The 26,227-nt window shown below is 41.4% G+C and overlaps 2 protein-coding genes across 5 annotated transcripts; one reads left to right on the plus strand and one right to left on the minus strand.

The window, feature by feature from the left end:
- Positions 1–717: 717 nt before the first annotated feature.
- Positions 718–4,667, minus strand: LOC114798583 (E3 ubiquitin/ISG15 ligase TRIM25-like). 2 transcript variants are annotated; one of them, XM_028994404.1, is made up of 8 exons: positions 4,294–4,667; positions 3,981–4,076; positions 3,403–3,636; positions 2,793–2,946; positions 2,080–2,133; positions 1,728–1,778; positions 1,592–1,648; positions 718–1,497 (listed from the first exon to the last, which is right to left on the minus strand). In XM_028994404.1, exons 1-8 carry the CDS (start codon positions 4,576–4,578, stop codon positions 956–958), a joined length of 1,473 nt encoding a protein of 490 aa, XP_028850237.1. In that variant the 5' UTR covers positions 4,579–4,667; the 3' UTR covers positions 718–955. The 2 variants fall into 2 exon arrangements, with proteins under 2 accessions (XP_028850237.1, XP_028850238.1); XM_028994405.1 differs by lacking the exon at positions 1,728–1,778.
- Positions 4,668–10,388: 5,721 nt separating this feature from the next.
- On the plus strand, positions 10,389–25,976 carry LOC114798393 (anoctamin-7-like). Of its 3 annotated transcripts, none has more exons than XM_028994066.1 (23): positions 10,601–10,732; positions 11,125–11,248; positions 11,991–12,163; positions 12,249–12,356; positions 15,606–15,742; positions 15,837–15,894; positions 16,031–16,141; positions 16,220–16,385; positions 17,409–17,499; positions 18,621–18,717; positions 18,796–18,939; positions 19,763–19,900; positions 19,988–20,086; positions 20,183–20,285; positions 20,418–20,529; positions 21,305–21,359; positions 21,466–21,563; positions 22,985–23,121; positions 23,212–23,417; positions 23,502–23,644; positions 24,035–24,125; positions 24,300–24,458; positions 25,543–25,976. In XM_028994066.1, the coding sequence occupies exons 1-23, from the start codon at positions 10,601–10,603 to the stop codon at positions 25,564–25,566; spliced, it is 2,706 nt and encodes a 901-aa protein (XP_028849899.1). In that variant the 3' UTR covers positions 25,567–25,976. The 3 variants fall into 3 exon arrangements, with proteins under 3 accessions (XP_028849898.1, XP_028849899.1, XP_028849900.1); XM_028994067.1 differs by having other exon boundaries at positions 24,300–24,431; XM_028994065.1 differs by having other exon boundaries at positions 10,389–10,732; positions 24,300–25,976.
- The last annotated feature ends 251 nt before the right edge of the window (positions 25,977–26,227 follow it).

The following is a 26,227-nucleotide window of genomic DNA, read 5'->3' on the forward strand; positions in this document are numbered from 1 at the left end:
TAGAATGTCGATGCCGTTTCCTTCATTACTGCACTCCCGAGACGCTCTGCGGTCTTCAGCACACTGTAGCGCTGTCGGACTTTTGATTCTGAATTCCCACTACGTTGAATAGTAATATTATGATTTAACTCTGTCTCCAGTATTTAATGTCCACATTCGTTTTATCTTTATTTAACATTTTAATTTGTTTGAAAATGGTCCTGGTTCTTAGGTATAACTGTAATGTTTATCACAGGAAAGAGGAAGTATGTGTGAGATGCCAATATAGAGAGAATCTGATTTAACCAGCAAGAACAAATCTCAGGACTTTTTTTTTTTTTTTTTTTTTTCCTCCCCCTTCTTCTTCCTAGTTACTGTTGCTGGCCAATGATTGATAACATCTAATTAATTACAGGAAGGAAGTCATTTTATTGCCTATTTTTGTTTTATATTTAGCTGCTCCTGTCATGGTTCTAACACTTGAATTTGCATGTTTTTTTTTATAGATATATACTTTGTTCATATATAAATGAATGTAAATAGAAATGACCCTTTTTCTAAACTGTACAACATGGAAATAAAGGAATCCGAATATCATGTTCTCATGTTTTTGTTTCATCAATACTTTTTATTACTGTTTGCAGTGTAATGCTATCATAGACCTCAGTGAACATTATTATGCACATTGAACATATAAACATACATATATAATAGACAAAAAACACTGTTGCACAGTATGGAAAAAATTATATTTTTGAGCGAAGAGTAATAAGACTGCTGGATGGAAGAGTTGAGTATTGCAATACATATACATGCAGTGCAATCATAATTTTTTTTCAATTATGTTTTTGAAATGGAAAATAATAAATATAACAAATGATATACTATATGGATGGATACATATTACCATATGTATGGTAATTTCAATTTACTTTAGCAACAGCAAGGAAATAAATCAGTAGTTGTTTTCTTATTCTCACTTCATCGCCAATGAATGAATTTTAATAGATGATTGCTTTTCAACTCCAAATGCTGGATAGAGAATATCTCTGAATTTGTGCGAGTTGTAGGTGTGGAGTGGAATGAGGGTCTCAGTTACGCTGTAGAATGTCAGGGTTCCCAATGTCTGGTTCAGAAACACTCCGAGCCTCGGCGACGAGGCATCAATGTCGATGTAGGTCGGGATGTTGTCATGCCAGGTTGTGTAGCAACCTTCACTGTAGCGCAGGTTCCAGGATGCGTTGCTGCGTCCCAGTCCACATTCCAAACCTCGGCCCTTCCGACCGATGCTCTCCAACGTTACTCCCACGGACACGTTCTTCCCAGTCCACTCTACCTCCCAGTAGCTCTGACAAGCAGCCAGACCTTCCTGACAGATCACCTGCTCCCAACAATCAAAGGTCTTGGGTGTGGCTTTTCTTCTCTGCCGCTGTGAGACATATGTTGCCTTTTTATTGTCTTTACTAATGTGCAGGTTGTGGTGGGCTGTGCTGGGGTCCAGTGTCAGGGGGCAGGCATCTGTAAAAAGGAAGGATGCAAATGTTTTTGCAAATGTTAAAAATACCTTTTTTTTTGTCCTTTTAGCATCTGAAGTGGCACGTGGCCAACTCACGCTGTAGAAACCCTCCTCGTGTCATGCATGTGACTGCAAATGACTGCGGCCTTGGTACTGTAAGAATAAAGTGTGGTGTATGTTTAAGACCTCATGAGGTCTAGAAGAAGCCATCATTTTGATGGTGCGTACTCACTGTATCGGGGCCTTGCTTTTGCTGCAGTCGCTTCAGGCTTGTTGAAACTCACTGAAAGAGAGGTCATGATTAATCAATGCTATATATTCAGAATAAGGACGCTCAACATTTTCAGTACAGGCATTCTGGCATTGTATCTGTAGGCATGGTTTGGAAGCATTGCTCAGCTACAGATATCAAATTTGGGATGTATGCTGACGGTAGAAGCAAAGAAAACAGAGAATATGGGACTTTATGCTTCATTTTTGTGTGTAAAATTCTTAAAGTTAATTTACATAAATGCTACAACATTAGTGAGCACTCCCCACTCTCCCATACATAAAAACCAGGCTCTAATCATGTAGACATCTACCTGCTTTACGCCGTGGCTTCACCACAGGAGATTGTAAAAGCTGTACATATTTAACTGCAAAATACATGAAAAAAACTACATGTTACATACTATATTGATAAATTCATATGATATAAATACAATAAATATATTTAATACAGCATTATTCATTCTATATTGAATTATTATTTTACTAATAATTGAAATTAATTAATTAAATGTTATCATTGAAATATTTAACAATTTCAAAAATGGATTTAATCATCGCATCAGGAATTTCTTTCATTTGTCAATCTAACCCATCAAGGCAAGTGGGCGGGACTAATGCTGTTCTAGCCTGTGTACTTTTCAATCATGGGTGCTACCATTCAAGACAAAAAAGTGACTACATAACTACCTCAGTAAATTTCTATGTTTACCCACTTCATATTCAGCATCTTCTATTTTAGTGTAGTCTGCTAATCCTACGATGTCTCTTACCAGAATCACTGATGAATGGCTTTACTACCTATGGCAATTAGTGTTCCCAAAATAAATAAATTGTGAAATATTTCAAGATGACGCACTTAATTTCCTGTTTTCATAATTTGTCATGTTGAATGATTCTTTAGTTTCTCATTTTGTATTATTTTATTATTGATGTATTTATCTTTTTTCCCACATATAGCACTCCAAAATATCATACATTATACATAATAATATGTAGTAATATTAAAATATTGATACATTTGCACCTTTCTTCTGAATGCACTCTAAGTAATTGTCACATATGTCAACTATGAGGTTCTTCAGATCAGTCATGTCTGTCCTCATGGACTCAAAAGAGTGGTTGTCACTGATGGCAAGCAGTGGTCCTTGCTCTGGCTGACTGCTGATGCGCTGCCATCTCTAATGAGAGAGAAGTGAAAAGAAAGAACAGACAAAGATGTAGCACTCCTGCATGGTAGAATGTTCTTTTTGTCTTTCACACCTACAGTGGAGTAAATAATTATTTGACATAATTATTTTGTTAGAGGGTTCACTCAATAAAATGTAAATCAGTTTCTATCTTTTATTTAAAGTTATTTTTTCATTTTTCCTTTTGATGTGCCATCTGTCACTGTTAAAATAAACCTACCATTAAAATGATACTGTTCTGAGACTTTTCATTTCTTCGTCATTGGACAAACTTACAAAATCAGCAAGGGGTCAAATAATTATTTCCTCCACTGTATAGGTGTTCTTCTCAAGAGTCAGGGTTCAAATGATTTTTTGTGAACATCACTTGAAGTGAATAATGAGACTAAAACAGATCTTGAGAATTACTCCATGCTCCCTAGTATAATCTGAGGCTCTCGTGCTTACCTGTAGTAGCAGCGCCATGTTCTGCTCCGTGGCAAGCGTGTCCAGCTCAGCGCATCTCTCCCGCAGCGTGCTGACCTCCTCTGAAATACGCCTCTGCTCACTCACTGCCTGAGTCAAAAGGTTCTTTTCCCTCTCTGTGATTTCCACCTTCACCACCTCCTTTTTTGTCTCAATAGTGGTGATGAGCTCGGTGAAGACCTTCTCGCTTTCCTCCACCATCGCTTTTGCAGATTCCTGGAATTAGAGCAGTGATGGCTGATCCTGGGGTAGATACACTAATGCAGCTAAATATTGACATTGTTTGTCACTATTGCCTGCTGAAAAAAACGTAGAAAAAGAACTGGCCTGATTACTATTAATGTATACCAATTCCCATTGGGGTCTTAAGGCTTTATAATAGTAAGGTAATTATAACCTGTCTTGAAGAAAGATAAATGTGTTGCTTTGAGGCGGTGGCAGTGCTTGTGAGCAAAAATACAGTCTAAAATGTTGGACACTGTGCTAAAACCCACTTGTGGCTAAGAAACAGAACCCTTTTACATATATCACATTTAGGGAAATAAAATGTCTCCACTCACTTCAACTCTCTGTTTAACAGCTCTCAGCTTCTCCAGATCATCTTCTCTGTCTTTAATCCTATTTTCCAGACTCAATTTTCTTTCCTCTATCGCAAGCTGTGTTCATGACAAATGCAAATATCATCAACAAAACAACAGCTTTAATAAATAAATATATAAATTGGTTACAAAAGCACCAGTTTAAGTAGCAACCTCAACCAGTTTTAACCATTTGATTTCATTTAATTGAATTTGTTGGTTGACTTTGTTGTCTTCCGAGTGATTTACCCGCTAGGCTTCCACCACCAAGCCAAATGTGCTTATCTTTACGTACCTTTATTCTGAGCCGTTCACTGTTGACTGAATCGTTAATCCGTGCATCAGTGAACTTTTTCACCATGCCAGCTAACATTGTGTTCTTACAGAGACTTGGTCGTCGGGTGAGGCTCCTCTGGCACTGTGGGCAGCTGTATATTCCAGAGTCTGCCTCCGTGTCCCAGAAGTCCGAGATGCACGTCATGCAGATGTTGTGTCCACATGGCAGAGTTGTTGGATCGAACAGATACCTCAGACACAGCGGACATTTGATCATGTCCTCTGTCCAATTGTCCCTTGACATGTTCACTAGCGTGCTGAACGGGCTGTTACTGAAGAGCTCGGCTTTGTCAGTAAGCTGCTTTCAGTCTGACGTTAGGGTAAATGTGTGTGAGCTGTGAATTCCAGCATCAAATATTTCTGGGAAAGTGGAAACATTGGTTCCAGTATTTTTGGTTCAGTTTTCCGGGTTAAATAGTTCTAAATAGCTTTGCTGTGTCGTGACTGAAGAGTTTCTGTTTGGTTACAAGTCCTGTTCTTCCAGTTTTACTTAAGATCTCTCTCTCTTTCACTTGCTCTCTACAGTATCTATATCCAGAAGTACTGAAAAAATGTAATGAAGTATCTTTACTTTGCTTAAATTCTACTCAAGTATCCATCTAAAAATCCATTTAAAAGTAAAAAAAATACTTGATTTAGAATTTACTTTGGGTAAAGGTTACGCAGTTACTTTCAATTACTTGTAATAAATGTAATAAAAAAAGGACTAGTCATAATTCCAATCCAGCACTAGTAGTTTAAATCAACTGTTTGGCAGTAGAGTGTACAAACTATGTTCAGACCACAACGTAAAAGGTCCAATGGTTTAAAGGTCCTTTTATATTGGTCTTAGTGATCTCCTAATACTGTATCTGAAGTATGATAAGCTGAAATTCAGCTTTGATGCAGCATTACAGCCACTTTACAGTCCCAGAAGGAGATTTGCCCAGGATGCGCCGTTTCGGAGTGTGTGATTTAAATGCTAATGAGGAGGAGAGCGGCCTATAGAAGTTGAGCAGGCATTCGCGGAAATGACGTCATCAACACCATTGACCAACTGCAATGTTTGGTGAAGAGAAAAAGTCTTGTCTGCAGTTTTACAGTAAAAATAAAATCAAGCCACTGTTTTTTTTAGAGGCTTGCATGACAGAACTAGTAGCCTAGTGGGTAACACACTCGCCTATGAACCAGAAGACCCAGGTTCAAATCCCGCTTACTACCATTGTGTCCCTGAGCAAGACACTTAACCCTAAGTTACTCCAGGGGGACTGTCCCTGTAACCACTGATTGTAAGTCGCTCTGGATAAGGGCGTCTGATAAATGCTGTAAATTCAGAACTAAAAATACATTTGTGCTCATTTATACATCCAATTTCGTTTGCAAGCCATCTGAGCTGTCGCTCTCTGAACGGGGAAGCCGAATGCACTTCCATAGCACTCTTTGGTCATTCTGCTCATTCTTGCACACATTTCTGACTGACTGCTGATACAAGAAATTAAATCAAGTGCCCCGGCCCACTGAATACTACAGCATTCATCTGTAAAGCTCTTGTTCAGTTTCAGGAATGTTTGGGATTCAAAACGCATATACAGGCTACTTTACTTACTTACCACCACATGCTTGCACACATTTCATGTGGAAGATTTAAAAGCAGGCACCTCTGTCTGACGGGGCAGGCGCAATTTGCATTTCATGATGATGTTATTGCCTTGTTTGTGTTTAACACAAATAAATGTCTGCAGGGGACTCAAAATTTAAAGACAGGTAAGAGTGACATTTCTCTAAACCTCCCCACCACCACCACCTCAGGGGGACAAAGGAGGCATGGAAGAATTGCGGAAGAAAGATTGGATATGTGGCATAGCTAATAAAAACAAAAGATGATGTAAGAATGGACATCGCGGGAGCCTGCTTTGTCTTGCATAACAGATGTCTGCAGGGGGAGGTGTAACATTCCTGTGTCGACGGTTGTGGGTGAAGATTCGACACCCCGGTTTTTACATGTCTTTTGTCCGACGTCAACGTGCGAAGTATCAGCCGTCAGGACCGCCCACCCTCTTTGTCTTCACCAAATGGGAGGCACCGGGGGCGTGACATCAGAAACAACAGGTTCTGATTGGTCAGTGACAACTTCCTGTAGGCCAGTGACAACTTCCTGTAGGCCAGTGACAACTTCCTGTAGGCCAGGGGTATAAAAGCCTGCACACATGTGGAAAAGGGGACTCTGGGCTCTCTTGCTCAGAGGTTTTTTCCATCGGAAACCGGAAGGTTTCTGAGTCTTTCTCTCCTCCTCTTTTTCACTTCTCCCTCTTTACTCTTTCTTCTCATGTTTACTTTCTCTGTAACCTTGGTACCTTTTTACATTCAATATTCACATGTAACCACAATAATTATTTACCGGTGTTAATAAATTAGAAACTGTTCATTTTTAACCTCTATTGTGCCATGCCTCTTTCTGCCAGGTAACATCAAATTGGAGTGGTTGAATACAGTGCTTTGTGTGGAGGGAGAAAGAGTTTTTTCTACACACTCTATTCTCTTCTCCAACACCACATGGTCTTCATGTGTGGTTTTTACAATGACTTACTCTGTGCTTGAAGTGATGGGGTCAACAACATTTTGGGAAGATTTCATTACAAGTAGCAGAATAACGTCAATAATTCAAGGATGCCATTTCAATGGTTGTCGTGTTGCATTTTACCCAGATACAATATTGCTATTCTTTTTTTATTGGCTAGGACCAAGAGGAGAGGTGCTTCTGGGCCGTGGTCTGTGCAGCAGCATATTAGCCTACAACAAAAGAGCAGGAAGGGCGCGCACAAACACCTGCGCAGTTTTCTTTCAGTTCAGACGGATTTTGTCTGTCTCAGTCTATCTAACTGTTACTTACTGTCTATATCTCAGTTCAATGTATTTTATTGCCATGACTGTATAGCCTTATAGCTCCAAATGCTCCTTCCTGTCCCATGAATCTTATTTACACTTTTTTTGCTAATTGCTGGAAAAAAGCAGGATTGCTGTATACGGCAAACAGGAGAACTTAGAAGTACATTTAGAGTAAGGCAAAAAATCTGATCCCACTTGTCCCACTTAAAAAGATGAGAGGGGTCTGTATTTTTCCTCATAGGTACGCTTCAAATGTGAGAAACAGAATGTAAAGAATCCATGAAATATACATGATGATTTTTCAAAGAATTCATTTGTGTAATGGTGCAAATTAGTATTTATTGCCTACAAACAACAGACCTGTTACTTCTTCTTTAAGAAGCTCTTCTGTCCTTCACTCCTTACCTGTATTAATGGCACCTGTTTAAACTCAACAGTGTATAAAAGACATCTTTTCACATCTCAAAACTCTACCTCCACCAGGGCCAGGACCAGTGAGCCAATTAAGTACACCAGACACAAGGTTGTACAAGGGGGACCTGGTCAATGACCTGAAGAGAGCTGGGACCACAGTAACAAAGGTCCTTACTAACTAATAGTAACACACTACATTGTCAATGATTAAATCCTGCAGCACTCGAAAGGTCCCCCTGCTGAAGCCAGCACATGTCCAGGCCCGTCTAAAGTTTGCCAGACCATCTAGATGATTCAGAGGTGGATTAGGAGAATGTCATGTGGTCAGATGAGACCACAATAGAACTCGTATTTGGAGGTGGGTGAATGCTGAGTTGCATTCCAAGAACACCAGACTCACTGTGAAGCAGGGGGTGGAAACATTATGTTTTGGGGCTGTTTTTCTGCAAAGGGGAAAGGATGACTGATCTGTGAAAGTGAAGTGATTGTCACACGTAATACACAGCAGCACAGCACACAGTGCACACAGTGAAATTTGTCCTCTGCATTTAACCCATCACCCTGAGTGAGCAGTGGCACCCGAGGAGCAGTGTGTGGGGACGGTGCTTTGCTCAGTGGCACCTCAGTGGTACCTTGGCAGATCGGGATTCGAACCAGCAACCTTCTGATTACAGGGCCGCTTCCTTAACCACTCGGCCACCACTGCCCCGACTGTATGAAGGAAAGAATGAATAAGGCCATGTTTCATGAAATTTTGGCCCAAAACCGCTAGACCACCATTGCCCCTCCATCGGTGAGAGCTGGAGTGGAGTTCTGGAGTGGCCTAGCCAGTCTTCAGACCTCGATCCAATAGAGACTCTGTGTCCAGCGACAGCCCCAAAACATCACAGCTCTTGAGAATATCTGCATGGAATGATGGGATAAAATACCAGCTACAGTATGTGCAAACTTGTGAAGACCTACAGGAAATGTTTGACATCTGTCATTGCCAACCAAGGTGTTGAGATTAACTTTTGCTATTGATCAAATACTTGTTTTCTGCACCATTATACAAATAAATTATTAAAAATCATACAATTTGATTTCCTGGATTGATTTCACAGTTGAAGAGATTTGGCTACCAATTTTTTTTTCCTCCACAGTATATATTTAGACACTCGTCATTCGGCATTAGATGCCTTGACAGGTGAAGTGAATAACATTGATTATCTGGTTACAGTGGTGCACTTAAAGGGTGGTATACATTAGGCATAAGTTGGTACTTTGGAATTAAGATAAAAGGATGAGTTTGAAGTTCTGAAAGATGCTAGATGCTTGGTCTAGAACAGTTCTAAAAGGGTGGTAGTAGCCTAGTGGGTAACACACTCGCCTATGAACCAGAAGACCCGGGTTCGAATCCCGCTTACTACCATTGTGTCCCTGAGCAAGACACTTAACCCTAAGTTGCTCCTGTAACTACTGATTGTAAGTCGCTCTGGATAAGGGCGTCTGATAAATGCTGTAAATGTAAATGCTGTAAATGTTCTAAAAGAGCAGATTTTGTGGGATGCTTGTAGTATGCAGAGGTTAGTACCTACCAAAAAGTGGCCCAAAGAAGGAACTAGAGAGACGTTCTGTGCAAGGCCAATTGATGCATGTGGGGAAAGATGGTTGGCCAGATCGGTTGTCCTTAATGTCATTAATGCTTGCTGGACATGATAGAAAGTCACCAGAACAGTCAATGCAGCACAGCTTCCCCTTAATGCCCCCTGTCCATCCTGTCCAGATATCTCCAAAGTCCATTTCTTGAAGGGTCAGAGCTGCAGATTTCCAGCCATGCCTCGCAGTCTTATGTTTTATCTTAATACTCTCCCTCCCCCTCTTTTTTTTCTCTCTCACTGAAATGACTGCAGCAGCAATGCAGGCATGATGCCCAAGGCCCACTGAAGCGAGGCACAGCAATAATAGAGTATATGGAGACAAAGATGCAGCCAATGAGATGGCAGGATGATAAAGTGGAAATAGTGTGCTGATAATAGCCTCTGGCTGGCAAGAAGGCACAGATCTGGAACACTGGAAAGTTTGCAGTGTTGGCAGAATTGGAAAATGGATGAGAAAATCACCCACGTGGCTTCAAATGGGAGTTCCTGGACATGCAGTAATTTATATTTGTTTGCTTTCAATGTAAATATGTGTGTGTGTGTGTTACTATGAAGTGTTTTCCACTGTAACCTGTGACCTTCTAACCTCACTGCTCCTTTTCTTTTTCTTTTTTTAATGGCCATTTTTATTGATGGAAAGATTTAATTTAATGGAAATGTTGTAAGATATCTTGAATGTTTCGATTTGAACATTCTTAGAGAAGATGATTGGTGTAAGAAGTGAAAAACCACACCACATTTGCACAATTTTTACAATTTGACAGCTTTATAGCTTTTTAGAGTTTTTTACTAGATTAAATAGTATTCAATATGAGTCTTCACTGACATGTTACCTGTGAACCATTTATTATCACAGGAGGGACGTTTTTTTTTTACAGTAATAATAGCATAGACCTATAAAGCAGGAAGGGCAACATGGGAAATCATTATAGGGACTAACTGTTAATGGTTGAATCATTTCAGGGGGTTAATTTGGGGGTGGTTTAACACTATAGACATTAATTAAGGCAAGCTCCCTCCCTCCCTCCCTCCCTCCCTCCCTCTCTTCCTCTGTCTCTCCACTCTACCACAGTTCCCCTCCTCCCTTCTTTCACAGCCCACCTCTCTGGTGCGCAGGGGAATGAGAGTGTAGGCAGAACTCACTGCAGACCCCCCCCTCCTTGTGCTGAAACCAACACGAGGCTTCCTCTCCTCATGATCAGCCTGATGGGAAGCGCCGTTATCCACTGGTCTCATTAAAAACCCACTTCCCGGCTTTATTGAGCTGCCCTGCACATTAGCTGGAGCGTGCAAGGCAAGAGTGTGTCTGGTGAGAGAGATCACCGGGCTTGCGCCTTGGCTCGGATCATGCCGAAGAGGAAAAAGAGCACGGAGCAGATGGACCGCGAGGTTCTGCTTAATCTGGACAGCAGTGCCGAGCCTCAGAACAATGACAGCTATGGCAGCCTGCAGAATGGAGGCTTCATCCCTCCCAGATACGTGAGTCCCAGCTTCTGCATCATTTCAGTCCCAGATCAGAAGGTTCTTCTTTCGTTAACAGGAGCAGCCCATGAAAAAGGGGACTTGACAGGCTTCAGTAACGCATCACTAGTTATCTGCATTTCCCCGCTGTTGGTGTCCTCAGCGATGGCTGTGAAACTGGGCTATTCAAAGCAACGCCGCTGTGTGCGGTTGACGTGTACCAGTGTCTCGCATTTCACTCCCAGAGCTCATTTGTGGTGCTTGTCTTCATCGCTGAGTGCTCCGACTGTTTCCTGGCATGTCCTGCTCAGCGTTTTTGAGTTCAGCAGGTTTAACCGTGGGAATGTGGGCTTCACATGATTGAAACTGTCACAGCACATTTTACAGTTAAACCACAAATGTGTTTTCAGCTCACTGCCGCAGCTGATGATGATGATGACAATGACCCTATCTACACCCACAACTACAGTGTCCCCTCAGCACCTCCAGCCCAGCCAAAGGGCAACCTCTTCAGAGATGGCAAAACCAAAATAGGTGACGGCAAAATTTTGTTCCATAGTATTTCGATCTGGTCCATAGTATTTTGTTCCGGTCTGGTACAGGGCCTTGTGTCGATCAGCCATGAAATTTTGCCAGCTGACATGTGAAGTGAATAACATTGATTATCCTTTTAAAATGGCACTTGGTAGTGAGTTGCAGCCATCAAAATTTGCTGCTTTGGAAGCAGAAAAATGGGCAAGCTTCACGGTGTGAGCAATTTTGACAAGGACCGCATTTTTATTTCTAGGCAGCATCTCCAAAACTGCAGCACTTGTGGGATTTTCCCAAGTAAACCGGTGAACCAGCTGCAAGATCATGGGGGGCCGTGACTCAGTGATGCATGTTGAGAGTGCAAGCTGGCCCATGTTGTCTGATCCAATAGAGCAGTTGCTGCTTCCTATAGAAAGGTGTCAGAACACACAAATCATTACAGCTTGTGGTGTGTGGAGCTGCCTGGCCTCTGAGTGATGTGTTGAAAGAGCAAATCCGATCCATGGAGGCACCACCATGCCTCAACTGGTTTTTACCAGTTGATGGCAGTCTTGGTTTTAAATCGGTAATGATGGGCAAAGGGAATTTTCTCTTTTCAATAAAATTTTGGGGTTCTTGTTGTGTGCTGATTGATCAGCCTGCTTTACCTATTATGCATTTATAACCAATGATGACTGTAAAATTTTAGCTTATTAAATAAATGCAGTGTTTGAAGAGACTTATTTTGCATGCATCCATGTGCAAGACTTTGTCCTTGTGTGGGAGGTGAAGACATCTCGGAAGCGACGTAGTCGAGGGATGTCCGGGAGTGAGGTGGAGACAGGTCAGAGCAGGTCGGAGAAGAAGAGGGCATACCAGGCATCTTTGAGGGAGAAGTTCATCCACAACCTGGAGAGCGCAGGGCTGCAAATGGAGAAGGTGAATTATGCAGCAGCTCTGCAGTGGGGTCCACCGGAACGCACCCAGCATTCACCCTGTGAGCTCTGTGTCTTTTTGTCTGCAGGAGGAAGCAGCCAGTGCCAAGAAGACCATCCACTACCTGAAGCTCAGCGCCCCATGGGATATGATGGTGTACTACGCAGAGGAGCTATGTCTCCGAGCACCGCTGCAGGTCGAATGGGTTTTACATTTACACTCTTATCCAAACACTCTTAACCAGAGTGACTTACAGTGGTTTAAATATCCATCATTGAAAACCCTTGTTTGGGTCACCATTACCCGATCTGTAGATACAATTTGCTCAGAACAAAACAACAAAAAATATTGAATATAAAGAGTTTCCAAAAGAGCTCTTTCAGTCCAAACAGGAAAATGATCAGTTTGTGTTTGAAAACACTAGTGGAAGTTAATTCCACCGCCTAGGAGCCAAGACAGAGAAGAGTCTAGATGAATGCTTTCCTAGTACCTTGAGAGATGGTGGAACCAGTCGAGCAGTGCTGGAGGTTCGGTGAGATCGAGGTGCACGGTGAGAAGTGATGAGAGATCTGAGGTAGGAGGGGTGCTGACCCTTCCTTGGCTTTATAGGCAAGCATCAGTATTTGGAATCTGATGCGGGCAGCAATAGGAAACCAGTGGAGGGAATGTAGCAGTGGAGTGGTGTGGGAAAAATTGGGAGTCATGTTGCAGCATTCTGGTCAAGTTGTGCTAAGAGGAAGAGCAGCCAGAAGTGAGTTACAATAGTCCAGTTTGGAGAAATGGACAAATCCTTCTAATGTTGTAGAGAAGAAAGGGTTGGGTGTCATCTGCATAGCAGTTATGTTGTTATAGGATAACCCATGGGAAGAAATGACCTCACCAAGAGATTTGATGTAAAGAGTGAACAGAAGAGGGCCAAGTACTGAAACAGTCAAGAGCTTTTTAGATGCAGATGTCCCCTGGACAGGAAAGTCTTGTGGTTGACTATGTGAAAAGCTACTGATATGTCCAGAAATTTTGATGATGATGACAATTTTTCTGATCTGGCAGCATGTAATTTCTCTGTCATGGCCAGAAGAGCAGTCTCTGGGGAGTAAGCAGTTTTGAAAGCAGATTGATTTGGTTCCTGAAGGTTGTTCTTGGTAAGGTAGATAGAGAGCTGATTATAGATCAGATATAGTTCAAGGATTTTTGAGAGAAAAGGTAGGAGATAGACTGGTCTACAATTGCAGATATCAGAGGGATTGCCAGTTGATTTCTTAGGAATTGGGATGATTCTGTTGGAACATGACCAGATGTTATGGGAGGTAGGGAGGAGGTTATGAGAGACAGATTGAAGCATTTTAGAAGGAATTGGATCAAGTGAACAGGTGGTTGGGTTGTATGAAGTGATGAATTGTAGGATCTCATCTGATGAAGAGAAGTGATCCAATGAGGAGGATAGGGAATCTTGGGTGTTAACTACAGGTGGATCTGTGGTAAATGACTGTCAATTGTTTCTCTTCTCAAAGTCCTCTGTGATTATTGAGGATTGAGCTGGAGGAGCTGGTGGTTTGAGTAGAGAGGAAACGATGCTATGTAATTTGTCCTTGCATGAGTCCAATTAATTTTTGTAAAAGGTTGTTTTTGCAAAAGATACTTTAAATTGAAAATATGTTGAAAAGTCTGAGTTTAATTTCCTGCATTTCCCTTCTGCTGCTCGCAGCACCCTACAATTGCTACATATTGAAATATAGAGCCAAGGAGTAGGAGGGGATTTAGAGGATATCCTCTTGGATTTAGAGGATAGAGGACAGAGGAGGTAAATTGATGAAGAGAGTGATGAAATAAGAGTCTGACTGTGGCTGACTCAAGCGGTAGGGAGGAGAAGCAGTCAGGATTGGGAAGAACTGAGATGGCATGCAAAGGAACTAATGGTGATGTTTGTTCGTTTTTGGTGGAGAGGGCAAGGATATACAGAAGGAGAGGGAGAAGTGGTCAGAGTCATGAAGTGGTTGATGATGGATGACTGAAGACTAGGTCAAAGATAGTTCCCTTTTTGTGAGTTGAAGACCAGTTATTGCTAGTCAGATTGAAGGAGAAGAGGAGAGTAAGAAGACAGGAGGATTGGAGCATGTCCTGTGGAAGAGTGTCTAGTTTGTCTAGTAGTCCAGGGGAACAGTAGTCAACAATGATCTGTAGATTGACTGCAGAAGAAATAGTAAAAGATTGGTACTCAAAAGAGGAAATGCAGAGGTGTAGAAGCAACAATGGTGTGAAGCACCCTAGCTCTGGATAGCACGGGACCTACAGGCCAAGGCCCGCCTCTCAATTCTCAATTTAAACATAATAAACCAGTCAGCTAAGTTGAAGCTAATAGCTATTTTAGAAACCAATCCTACCTTAGCAGCAGAAAACAATCCCAATATAAAGCACACTCTAGTGCTACACCAAGGTTACACCAGCCCTGTTCTGCTGGGATTGAGTGGCGCTGAGTCTGAGAGTTGGGGGAGAATGCACTCATGTGTGATGATGACTGACTGCAATAATTCAATTATAACATGACTGTACAAATAAGCACAAGCCCACCTCACTGCTTCCATCTGTGTTTCTGTGCCAGTTCTGCGGTTCTTCCTGGAATAACATCAGTCAGGGTAGGGTGACAGGATGAGCTGCAGCAGTGGGATTGTCAAATGGAACAAGTTGTGTAACAAATAAATGGAGAAAGAAACCTGCTGGAAGCTGAGTTTAAGTCACACAAGAATCACATATAAATCAATTTGTAGTAATAGTTTTCTAAATATATATATTTAAAATTTCTTTAAAAACTACTACTAACAATTACACAATAATCTGTGATTAATCACAATTAATAGCAGCATTTATTAGTATTTTTTAGAAGACAAAACAACATCTTGGTTTTGATGAGTGGTGAGTCTGGCACAAAAGGGAATGCTAATAGAAATGCACCTCAGAAATTAAAATATGGTTGTTGTAAAGTTTGCTAGATGATGTCACCCTAGAGGAAGACAAAGTACTCTTATTGCTGGACCATTGCTGGAACAGTGACTATGATTTTCTTTAAAATCAATCACATTGCAAGCGTTAATAGAATCATGAAACACGGGACATGATGGTATCCTGTCTAATGTGTCAATAGATGGTACTAACATGAGTCTACTTTGAGGTTGAGAGCTGAATTGCACCATAAATTGGGAACACATCATCAGTAGTGTACTGTTGACTCACGGGGTGTTTTAGCCTTTCAACATTAGACTCACTCATCAATGGTGGCCAGCTACAGGGTGAATATTAATCCATTGATATTGACAGAACAAATGTAAAGCGTTATTAACTTAATCATTTGAAATGTACCAAGTCATGGTATATATTTTGGGGTTTTTGACATGAGGTTTGTACTATTACTCTAACAAATATCTCTGCTACATCCCCATCTCTCTTTCAGGCTCAGCCAAATCCAGACTTTAACACCTCAGCTCGGGTCCTGCAGAAGCTCCATGTGCCAAATGTGATGTCCCAATCTGTTCCCAACAGGCCGGTGGACTACTACACATGTGCCTTTCGCAAATCCAAAATGGAAAAGTGAGCCTATGTAGCGCTACATTCCCAAGCAACGTGTGTGTGTTTGTGTGCTTTCATCAACCAGTTTTTTTCTTGTTCCCTGTGGTCTGTTCAGGTTCTTGGGCTCAGAGAACCATGATACATACTTCACCAACACACAGAGACACAGAGTGGTGAGAAAGAAAATACATCCTTACCACTTTCTGGTGATGTATATGTGTGATTCAGAATGTCATTCTGCTGCTTATTGTGTCTTTGTGTGCTGTTGTTTGCTGTGACTGATATTGTGCATATATGTGTGTGTTGCAGGTGTATGAGATCCTGGCTCGAACTGTGTATGGCAAACGCAAGCGTGCAGAGGTGGGCGTGGCTCGGCTTCTCAGTGAAGGGGTGTTCACCGCTGCATACCCGCTCCATGAGGTTAAAAACCACACCCTCTAATGCTGCAATTAGAAATGCCTTCTGTCCCAGCAACTAACCTATGACCCTTTTTCTCAGGGTCCGTTTGAGGCCGCAGACCACGAGGTTTCTCCAGAGGTTCTGAACCCGAGGCAGGTGTTGTTTCAGTACTGGGCTCGCTGGACTAAATGGTACAAGTATCAGCCTCTGGACCACATCAGAGAGTATTTCGGAGAGAAAATCGCCATCTACTTTGCTTGGCTTGGTGAGAAAATGTGTGTAAATGTGTGTCTGTGTTAGTACTTGGGAACACTGATCAGTATATATTATTCATGTCACCAGTTCTTGGTGTAGTAAAATGACCTTTACCAAAGTAACAAAGTAATAAAACACAGCTTTTTCTTAATGGGTTGAGCATGTATAGAAATCAATGCATTCTAAATTGTTCCTGGAAAGTGCTGACATCAAACGGACATGTCACTCTCACCTGGAGTATCTGCTTCCATAATGTTTTCTGTGCTCAGTTAGACCAAGAAGATTTTTAATCACCTATTGATAAATGTGGCAGGTTCTAAACAGTGTGGTTTAGAATGAAAATTTTCTTGCAGGCAGTACTGAAACACTGATCAGAGAGGAGAGATCAAAAATAAAATGTCCTTTTGGTTATGTCAGAATAGAAACTTAATTTTTCTTAATTAATCTTCCAACATTCCAAGGACTTTCATTAATTAAGTTAGAACCATATAAAAGAATGGTTGATAAAAATGGATGCATTTAATATAATAAAAATGATTAACTACTAAAACTGATTAACTTCACAATATTTTAGTAACTTTATTAACAGAGTTTAGTTTTTGACATCTGTTTAGGACATATGATAAACCAACTGGCCACTTGGTTCATGTGTGAGTGTGATGTGAGGGCAGTAAATCACTTCCAGATTAATATCTGAAAAATTCATTGGAACAGTTTGTTTCTGAACCATTTCTAACCTCTGGTACAGATAAATGAGCCATTTTGTATTTTATTATAATCTCTGAAATTGAAAAAAAATGCAACTATAATTATATTATGTAATATGTAAGAGTTATTATGTATGTAATATAATTAATGATGTAAAATATTGCAAATTTGTGAAATTATATCCCAAATTGCTTTTTTATTCTACTCATCATCTTGCAGGGATATGTTGCCTATTTGTTCTGGAAAAGTGACAGCATGATTAAATTATTGACTTTTAAAGATCAGACAGAGCTGGTTGTTCAGCTGATACTTTGTTCTCCTGCAGGTTTCTACACAACATGGCTGGTCCCTGCTGCTTTGGTTGGGACATTCGTCTTTATATCAGGAATCATCTCTATGGGGTCCAACACCCCTGCGTAAGTTCATCTGAACACAAAGTCTCTCAATTCATCCACTGATGTCTATCTGTGGTTTTTCCAATAAAGTACAAAAATACGGCGTTCATCTGTTCTTATTGTTTCTCACCATTGCATGGGAAAAAAACGTATCCCAGTTAATGTTGCCAATGCTTCTCAAGCTGTTTCCATAGCAACTACAGCCCAAAACCTGTAAACCGAAGGTCCTATATTTGATGGACTGGGGGTGGTAACAGTAAATTCACTGCACCTCAGGAGCAGCAAGAGAACAAACTGTGAGGACAGAGAAATTAAGGGAAAATAATGAAGGGTGAAAAAAAAATATCTGGCTTTCCAGTGCCCTGAAACATAATTCCTTTGCCGTTCTTCTGAACATTAGCACTATTGATCTTTACATAAATGAGCACATTAGCCCCAGTTATCCGGCACTTATGTCATTTTGACATAGGCTTAGATTGTGTTTAATGTTGGTGTAAGGCATCTAAACCTTGCCTACAACATTGAGGAGCGATCCTATGATCAACTGTGGCCTACACTCACAGCATAAAATGACTCCAGCACTGGTCACAGGCTTTCCCATGTTTTATTGGCAGCAGACAATACTTCCTATAACATTTCAGTTTTCATGTGATAAGCTATAGCCATTTACAAACATGCACTAATCTGAAGTATTGAGCTAAATATTTTGGTTTATTCATGTATACTTTTATCAATATTATTTATCTGGTTTCTGTTTAAGTGTCGCCATGTTTATTAGAAGAGCTATCCTTCAGAGTTTCGTGGTCAGAGTTTTTCTGAATGCAAATTGTCCTCGAAGCATAGGGTCATGCAAAGACATTAAGGGGTTCAGGTACTCGGAAGCAAGGTATCGTTACACAATATTTATTTCTTTTTTAAATCTATCATGCTGGGAGAACCCGATCATGAACAAATTACATTGGAGGACATGGGGGGCAGGGTTGTGTGCCATGGGCCAGATTTATAAATGAAAATATATATATATTATAAATATATAACCATATATAATATATAATGGCAATATGCAATAAGGACACAGAGTAAAAAAGTCAGAGCATGTTTTTTTTAGCTTGCTGGTTTGCTTTCGTATGTTATTTCTGCAGTAAGGAGATCTGCAACAGTGGAGGTCGGTACCTGATGTGCCCCCTCTGTGAAACCTGCAGCCCCTGGAACTTGTCAGATATCTGTCCCATGGCCAAGGTGAGTTCTGAGCCCTCCTTAAATATTTTGGGGCAGTTCTGAAGGACAGATCCAGCTGAGTCTCCTGTCTCTGTTCAGGTGGGGTACCTCTTTGATCACCCTGGGACAGTTTTCTTCAGTGTCTTCATGTCCTTCTGGGCTGTCACCTTCCTGGAGTACTGGAAACGCAAGAATGCCACTCTGGCTCACCACTGGGACTGCATGGACTTCCAAGAAGTGGAGGTTTGGCTTTGCTAAATTTAATTTAAAATATAACTATTGTCAAATTTACCAGTGTACAAGACAGCATACTTTTAGATAATTGATGTGCAAGAGCTGTATTATAAATTTGATATAAATTAAATAGTCATATATTATTACCATTAAAATAAAGCTTGAACCAACTCTAATTTTGTTTCCTAAAATTCCATTAATTTTTACCCAATGACTTTGTTTCAAAGGAACCCATCAGATGTCCAACAATGCAACCAAAACATCTAAAAAACAAAACATTAATTACGAATGCTTAATTCAATTGTTAAATTTATTATTGCTTCTTTAATCATTGTATTGAGACATTTTGCCCACAGGATTCTACTTAAACTTAGTCACAAAAATATTCTAATAGACATTGATTGGAAGATTGAAGTATAAAATGAAGTAGCAATGTCAGTGCAAATATCATCTTGGATTGTGATTTTTTCTGTTCTCACCATAAGGAATTATGAACTAACTCTGAATAAGAACATTGGTGTGCACAAGGCTTGGTGTCCTCACACCTCCAAGGTTGTGAGTTTGAATCCCAGCTTAGATCTTTTGTGTGTGCAGTTTGCATGCTCTCCCCCTATTGGTGTGGGTTTCCTCCTGCCATAGAAAGGCATGAATTGTTTGTATGAGTGTATGAGTGAGTGTATGTGTGAATATGGTGTGTGTTTGTGTGTGTGTGTGTGTGGCCCACCCATGGCCCAGTGCCCCAGGCTGAGCTCCGATATCCGCAACCCTGAGTAGGATTATGTGGTTCTGGATAGTGAGTGACTGTGGTTTTGCTGTGTTGCTGGACCTGCAGGAACGTCCTCGACCAGAGTTCGCAGCTATGGCACCAGCAATGGAACACAACCCAGTGACTGGCGTGAAGGAGCCTTATTTTCCGGAGAAAGCCAGAATCTCCCGTATGCTGACAGGGTCCATGGTCATCGTCATCATGGTAAGGTTCTGAGAAGCTGTTTTGTGTTTAACGCCCATAGGGGGCATGATATTTTAAACAGGAAACTGTCTCTTTCTCTCACCTCAGCTTTGTGTAGTGATGATTTTCCTGGTCACTGTCATCATATACAGAAGTATAGTGAGCGTGATGATGTTTGAGACGGGCAGCTCTGTCTTGAGAACTCAGGTCAGTGAGTAACTGTAGTCAGAAGGTTCTCACTATTTTCAGTATTGTGTGATTGCCGTGTTTCTGTGGCTAATGTATTGTTTTTGGGCTCCTCAGGCTGGGAATATAGCCAATATCTCGAGCAGTATGGTGAACCTCGCTCTTATCCTGCTGATGGGACAGGTCTACACTGCATTAGCAGAGCAGCTGACAAAATGGGGTGAGATTCCCATTCCAATCTCCAGCAAATAAAATAAAAGTTATTAAGACCAATATTAACAGCACAATTTAACACATAAAGATGAGCAGTAGTGTACTGAGGTGCAGCTTATTAAGTCTTTTATTTTAACAGAGATGCACCGGACCCAGACTCAGTATGAAGATGCCTTCACGTTCAAAGTGTTTGTCTTCCAGTTTGTAAATTTCTACTCCTCTCCCTTCTATGTGGCATTTTTCAAGGGAAGGTACTGAAATACATGTGATTTCCTCTGTGCTCCCTCAGTTGTGTATGCATGTAGGTGTGCTGCATACACTTACTGTACTGGCCACTTTATTAAGTACACACTTGCTAACAAGTTAATCAACCAATATCATGCAGCAACTCAATAAAAGTAGTCATTTAGATGTGGTGAAGTCAAATGAAGTTCAAACCAAGTATCAGAACAGTGATAGAATGAGTTATTTGGTGCCAGACAGCCTGATATTTCATAAACTGCTGATCTACTAACATTTCCACCAACAAGAGCATGAACCTGAAGCTACAGTTTTCACAAGCTTACCAAAATGACACAACAGAAGTGAAAGTGAAGTGATTGTTATTGTGAAACACGGTGACACAACAAAATGTGTCCTCTGCTTTTAACCATCACCCTTGGTGAGCAGTGGGCAGTGATCCATCATACCTTCAGCCTGGTGATGGTGTGGAGGATTCTTAGCACACTAAGACCCATTAATATCAATTGAGCATCAGTTAAGACTCACTGCCTACCTGAGTGTTGATGCTGACCATTTCCATTCCTTCATGAATACAGAGTACCCCTCTTCTGGTGGCTATTTCCAGTAGGATAATGGTCCATTAGGATAAACAATCAAGCTCAGATCATGAGTGTATGTGTGTGAGTGTGGGCAGTTAGCCATGTGAGAGAGTTTGCACTGCAGTGTTTGTGTTTAAGTGATCATCAGTTTGGCTGTATGTGGATGAGTGCCCTTGTATGATTGACTTTTGAATTTGTTCTACAGATTTGTGGGATATCCTGGCCACTATGGAACACTTTTTGGCATGAGGAACGAAGATGTGAGCACATTCGAAGTTGCTACTTATCTTAAAACAATCTTAACACTAAGATTGTTGTGGTGATTGTTGTGTTAGATCATTGTGTGTGTGTGTGTGTGTGTTTCAGTGTGGCCCGGGTGGTTGTCTGATTGAACTGGCAGAGCAACTGTTTGTCATCATGGTCGGGAAACAGCTGATCAACAACGTCCAGGAGTTTGTTATCCCGTAAGTTTCATATTTACACACTCGCGGACAGATCTGAAACCGTCTATACACTGAATAGTATCATGGCATGTGATGTAACCATAATTTACTGCAGGCGTGGTATATTGTCCTCTCCTGGCTGTAATGTGATGGCTGTAACTGCTCATTTTTGGTTGCTTGTATCTTGCCAGCAAAGGAGAAAAGGCTGGTGCAATTCTATCAGGAAAAGAGAAGACACAGCATCTTCCTTGTGGGCGTGTGAGAGGGTGATAGACATTGTGTGTGTGTGTGTGTGTGTGTGTGTGTGTGTGTGTGTGTGTGTGTGTGTGTGCAGGCACGTGCCTTTAATCTGCAGTGTCTATGTATATGCAGTATGTGTCCTGGTAAATAGAATGTATAAAATGCGAATGTGTCAGACAGAGAGATCTATGTGTCTCTGTGTCTGTGCGTAAGTGAGAGAAATCTGTTGTGTCGTGATTTTACTGTCTCATGTGTATAATGTTTCAGTTTTCCTGGCCATTAATCAGAGCTGCAAAAATTCTAATATGTTAAAGAGGATCACTAACTATAATCTAAACTAAACAGTTTTGCCAATGATTAAAGGAGCATATATATAAGACACATACCATTACACTTTTCCCCATTGTACTGTGGCCAGTCAAACATTAATATGGTAACATCTTACATAATGGAATATTGTTGGAGAGAGGAAAAGAAGCCAGAGGAATGATAGAAATGTGCATAAATACATTTACATTTACAGCATTTATCAGACGCCCTTATTCAGAGCGACTTACAATCAGTAGTTACAGGGACAGTCCCCCCCTGGAGACACTCAGGGTTAAGTGTCTTGCTCAGGGACACAATGGTAGTGTCACAACCATCTGGCATGGCAAGGCAGGTGAACAGAGATGACAAGAAAAGATGATGAGTAAGAAGGACGCATTCGCTTGACGTCACAAAACCTGGGTTTAATGGGTGAAGAACAGGACAGGGGAGACATCCGATAACTAGAGAACATGTAACATAACAAAGACCCGACAGTGAACAGAAACGACCGGACTGGAGTAACCCCTTCCGGATTGGATCATAACAGGTTCACAGGCGAGTGTGTTACCCACTAGGCTACTACCAAAAAAATAATAAATTCTAAATTTAATTTTAAATAAATTCTACATAAATTCTAAAGTATACATTTATTAGTTATTAATACTGTCCTGTGCATTTGTGTGTGAGAAATAGCCAGAGTGTGAGTGTAATAAAACATTTTCTGTCCTGCAGTTTCTGGTCTCTGCAATAGGAGATGTGGAGATGAAGAGATGCTAAAAATAAAGAGCTTTTAAGGGTCTTTTGAATAAAACATCATGCAGACAGAGCTTGGGTGATTGGTCATTCTGAAAATGGGTATATCAGTTTAATCACCAGCCCTCTCATCCTTACAGAAAGCTGAAGGCCTGGAAGCAGAAGAAATCCATGGCATCGGTGAAAAAGTCCCAGGAATCCCATGACCCTCGGCGCTGGGAGAAGGACTATGAGCTGATCGAGTGTGAGGGTCTGTTTGAAGAGTATCTGGAGATCGGTGAGTAACTATGCCACTTCCATCCCAGCGTAGTTGTCATCAGTTGTCCTCTGCTTCTGTCGAACCCGTGATAGCACCTCTGTCCTGCAGTCCTGCAGTTCGGCTTCATCACCATCTTCGTGGCGGCGTTCCCTCTCGCCCCGCTCTTCGCCCTGCTCAACAACTGGGCCGAGGTGCGTCTGGACGCGCACAAGTTCGTGTGCGAGTACCGCCGGCCTGTCGCTGAGCGTGCGCAGAACATCGGGGTGTGGTTCATCATCCTCGAAGCCCTGTCACACCTGTCCGTTATAGTCAACGTGAGCTTGTGACGTCTCTCTTTGGTTCTTTTTTTCCTTTATTACCTTCCGGCAGTCAGTAGATGTTCTTGTGTCTCTCTGCAGGCTTTCCTGATTGCTTTCACGTCTGATTTCCTGCCCCGGCTGCTGTATCAGTACAGGTATAATCAGGAGCTTCACGGTTACGTGAACTTCACCCTGGCCTACTCCCCGCCAGGCTACAACCTCACCAGTCACACTGTGTGCAGGTACTACATGATACACAGCAAAGCTATTCAGTAATTGAAGTAATTTTGTATATTTGTTTTCTTTTTTTTTTTATTAACTCACAGTATAGGCTCATATTCTGAGGAAAACTCATCTAACCAGACTAGGCTATGATTATTCTGATCAAGCATCTTGATGGCAGCCAGTCACCCAAGTTCATTATAATAATTAATGGAATGCAAAGTAATGACCTGGATTTTTAAAGTGTGACCTATTTAAAGTCCAGGAAAACACATTAGATATACATTAACCTTGGTGTGGTGAATAAGTGGAGTGAATAAGTGGTTACATAACTTTTTTAATCTTGAGCAAAACAGACAGTACACTATACAGTTCTTGCCAGCCACAAATTTTCTGCTCTCTCTTCCTAGATATAAGGCTTTCCGGGATGAAAATGGAAACTACACTCTGGTGTACTGGGAGTTGCTGGCTGTCAGACTCAGCTTCATCATTGCTTTTGAGGTACTTCATGGCCTTCACCCCTGTAAGCCAGTCAGAGTCTGTGCTCTAGACGCATACTCAAATGAGAATCAACCTAAAATCAATAAAATGGAGTCTATCCAGGAATTGTTCGGTATGCAGTGGGAACCCTGCAGTGCCACTGATCAGATGAACTTGACCCCCCTGTATCTCCAGCATGTGGTTTTCTTCGTGCTGCGGGTGATTGACTGGATGGTTCCAGATGTTCCAGAGTCACTGGAGATAAAGGTGAAACGTGAACGCTACCTTGCCAAGCAGGCGCTGGCGGACAACCAGGAGGCTCTGCTGGTGAGTCGTGGTCAGCTTCCAGTCCAGGTCAGTTGCCATGGCGATGTCCATACGTTCAACCCACCACACGCTCACTGCAACCAAGTGTGCCTGGAGCCCCAAGGCTCTGCTCATCTCCTGCAAGCTGTACAGTTGTTCATATCTCATCACCATCCACATCTGCTTAATTTTCACTTCAGAATCACACAGCCATAATATCATGCTATGTCTTGCAGGTAAAAGTCTAAGCAGGTCCAGTTTCATCATATGAAATTTTAAAGAAACATTGACGGCATGGGATCTGATAAAATTTTCTCTAAAATAGTGTAAAGACTCCCAAATGACTATCGTGGAATCCATTTTAATCAGCTAATTAAGCATTTAGGTTTAATCATTTGATGCACCAGTTGTGGTAATGACACATTAATAAAAGCTAAACTTCATTTGGGTAAGAGCTCAATAATGGGGTGGTAGTAGCCTAGTGGGTTATGAACCAGAAGACTCAGGTTTAAATCCCACTTACCACCATTGTGTCCCTGAGCAAGACACTTAACCCTAAGTTGCTCCAGGGGGACTGTCCCTGTAACTACTACTTCATAAGTCGCTCTGGATAAGGGCGTCTGGTAAATGCCGAAAAAAAAAATCCTTTGCACTGCCCCATTGTGCTGCCTCCATTTGCCTCAAACACATGAACCACATTGACTTAAAGGAAGCTTAAGTTGAGCGTTCATGAGTCCTGGGTCTGCTCACTGCCACTTTTACTTGTTTTGTCATGTGCTTTTAAATCTGCCTACAGCTGCCTTCTTCTATTGCCACTGTTTTGGGACAAGTCCACCATTAGGTGGTAATTTCTAACCCAAAGTCACTTAGTTAACGTGGCATTTGAACGATGCAGTTGATAGGTTGGGGGAAGGGCGGCTCATTATTTTCCGTTGTTGCTGTGTGGTGGCGTGTGTACGTCCCAGTGTTCTGACCATGGCATGGGGTTTTCTTGTGTGTATTTATTTACCCCCAAAAAATCTAACCATGTGATGAGAAGTAAGAACATACAGATATGTTGGGCCGAGAGAAACTTCAGGATGTTAATCCCTAAACATCTTTAATTTAACCTTTTAATTCTGTGGTCTCAAAGCAAGCGACACAGCTGGCAACCTGAGGGACAAGAGGAGGGCGATGAAGGAGCTGATCATGAAACATGCGACTGCGTGTGGTATCTTTCCTCACGTCTGTCCATTTTCTCAGACCGAGCGGTGGCGCCCTCCACTGGTGATGTGAGAGAACCCCCTCCCCCCATCGCGCAGTGTACTTGGTCTGCCTTTATCACGTCTGCTCGTCTGCAGCTCTGTTGCAGAATATATTTGTACAAAATGATGGCTGTTTCTCAATTGTATGCAATTATGTCTACTGTACAACTGCTGCTAAAAATGAATTGTACATGCAAACGTGACAGAACTTATGTCCCTGTGATGCATATAATGTGTATATGTGCAAGCACTTCTGTTTTAGATTATATTTTTGTAAATAAAGCTGCCTTGAATGTTTGAACGATTAAAAGTTTGTCCATGAGATGTTGTGCTGTGACATTTGGCAGAATATCACCATGGCAATGAAACAGAATGAATTATTATAGATCCGCAAGATCGCATGCTCTGTTGAGTTGATTTTTTAAAAACAAATTAACATAAATACCATTGGACATGGGATAAGGGTAGTAAATCATCTAATCCTGTTCTGTAGCTACAAGCTGTTGTAGAGCAATAGTAAGATGGCATTAAAAAAAAATATATCAGGATTAACCATCCCCATTCAGCATTTTT

The sequence above is a fragment of the Denticeps clupeoides genome, chromosome 10, assembly GCF_900700375.1.
Source record: "Denticeps clupeoides chromosome 10, fDenClu1.1, whole genome shotgun sequence".
Classification (NCBI taxonomy): Eukaryota; Metazoa; Chordata; class Actinopteri; order Clupeiformes; family Denticipitidae; genus Denticeps; species Denticeps clupeoides.

Excerpts from the sequence above, each read along its gene's own strand:
- LOC114798583 (XM_028994404.1), bottom strand. The coding sequence starts at position 4,578 with ATGTCAAGGGACAATTGGACAGAGGACATGATCAAATGTCCGCTGTGT. Across the intron at positions 2,134-2,792 it reads AGAGTGCATTCAGAAGAAAG|TTAAATATGTACAGCTTTTA; the intron begins GTGCAAATGTAT and ends TGTATTTTGCAG. Across the intron at positions 1,779-2,079 it reads GAAGCCACGGCGTAAAGCAG|TGAGTTTCAACAAGCCTGAA; the intron begins GTAGATGTCTAC and ends CCTCTCTTTCAG.
- LOC114798393 (XM_028994065.1), top strand. The coding sequence starts at position 10,601 with ATGCCGAAGAGGAAAAAGAGCACGGAGCAGATGGACCGCGAGGTTCTG. Across the intron at positions 23,418-23,501 it reads ACCTGTCCGTTATAGTCAAC|GCTTTCCTGATTGCTTTCAC; the intron begins GTGAGCTTGTGA and ends GTCTCTCTGCAG. Across the intron at positions 23,645-24,034 it reads ACCAGTCACACTGTGTGCAG|ATATAAGGCTTTCCGGGATG; the intron begins GTACTACATGAT and ends CTCTCTTCCTAG.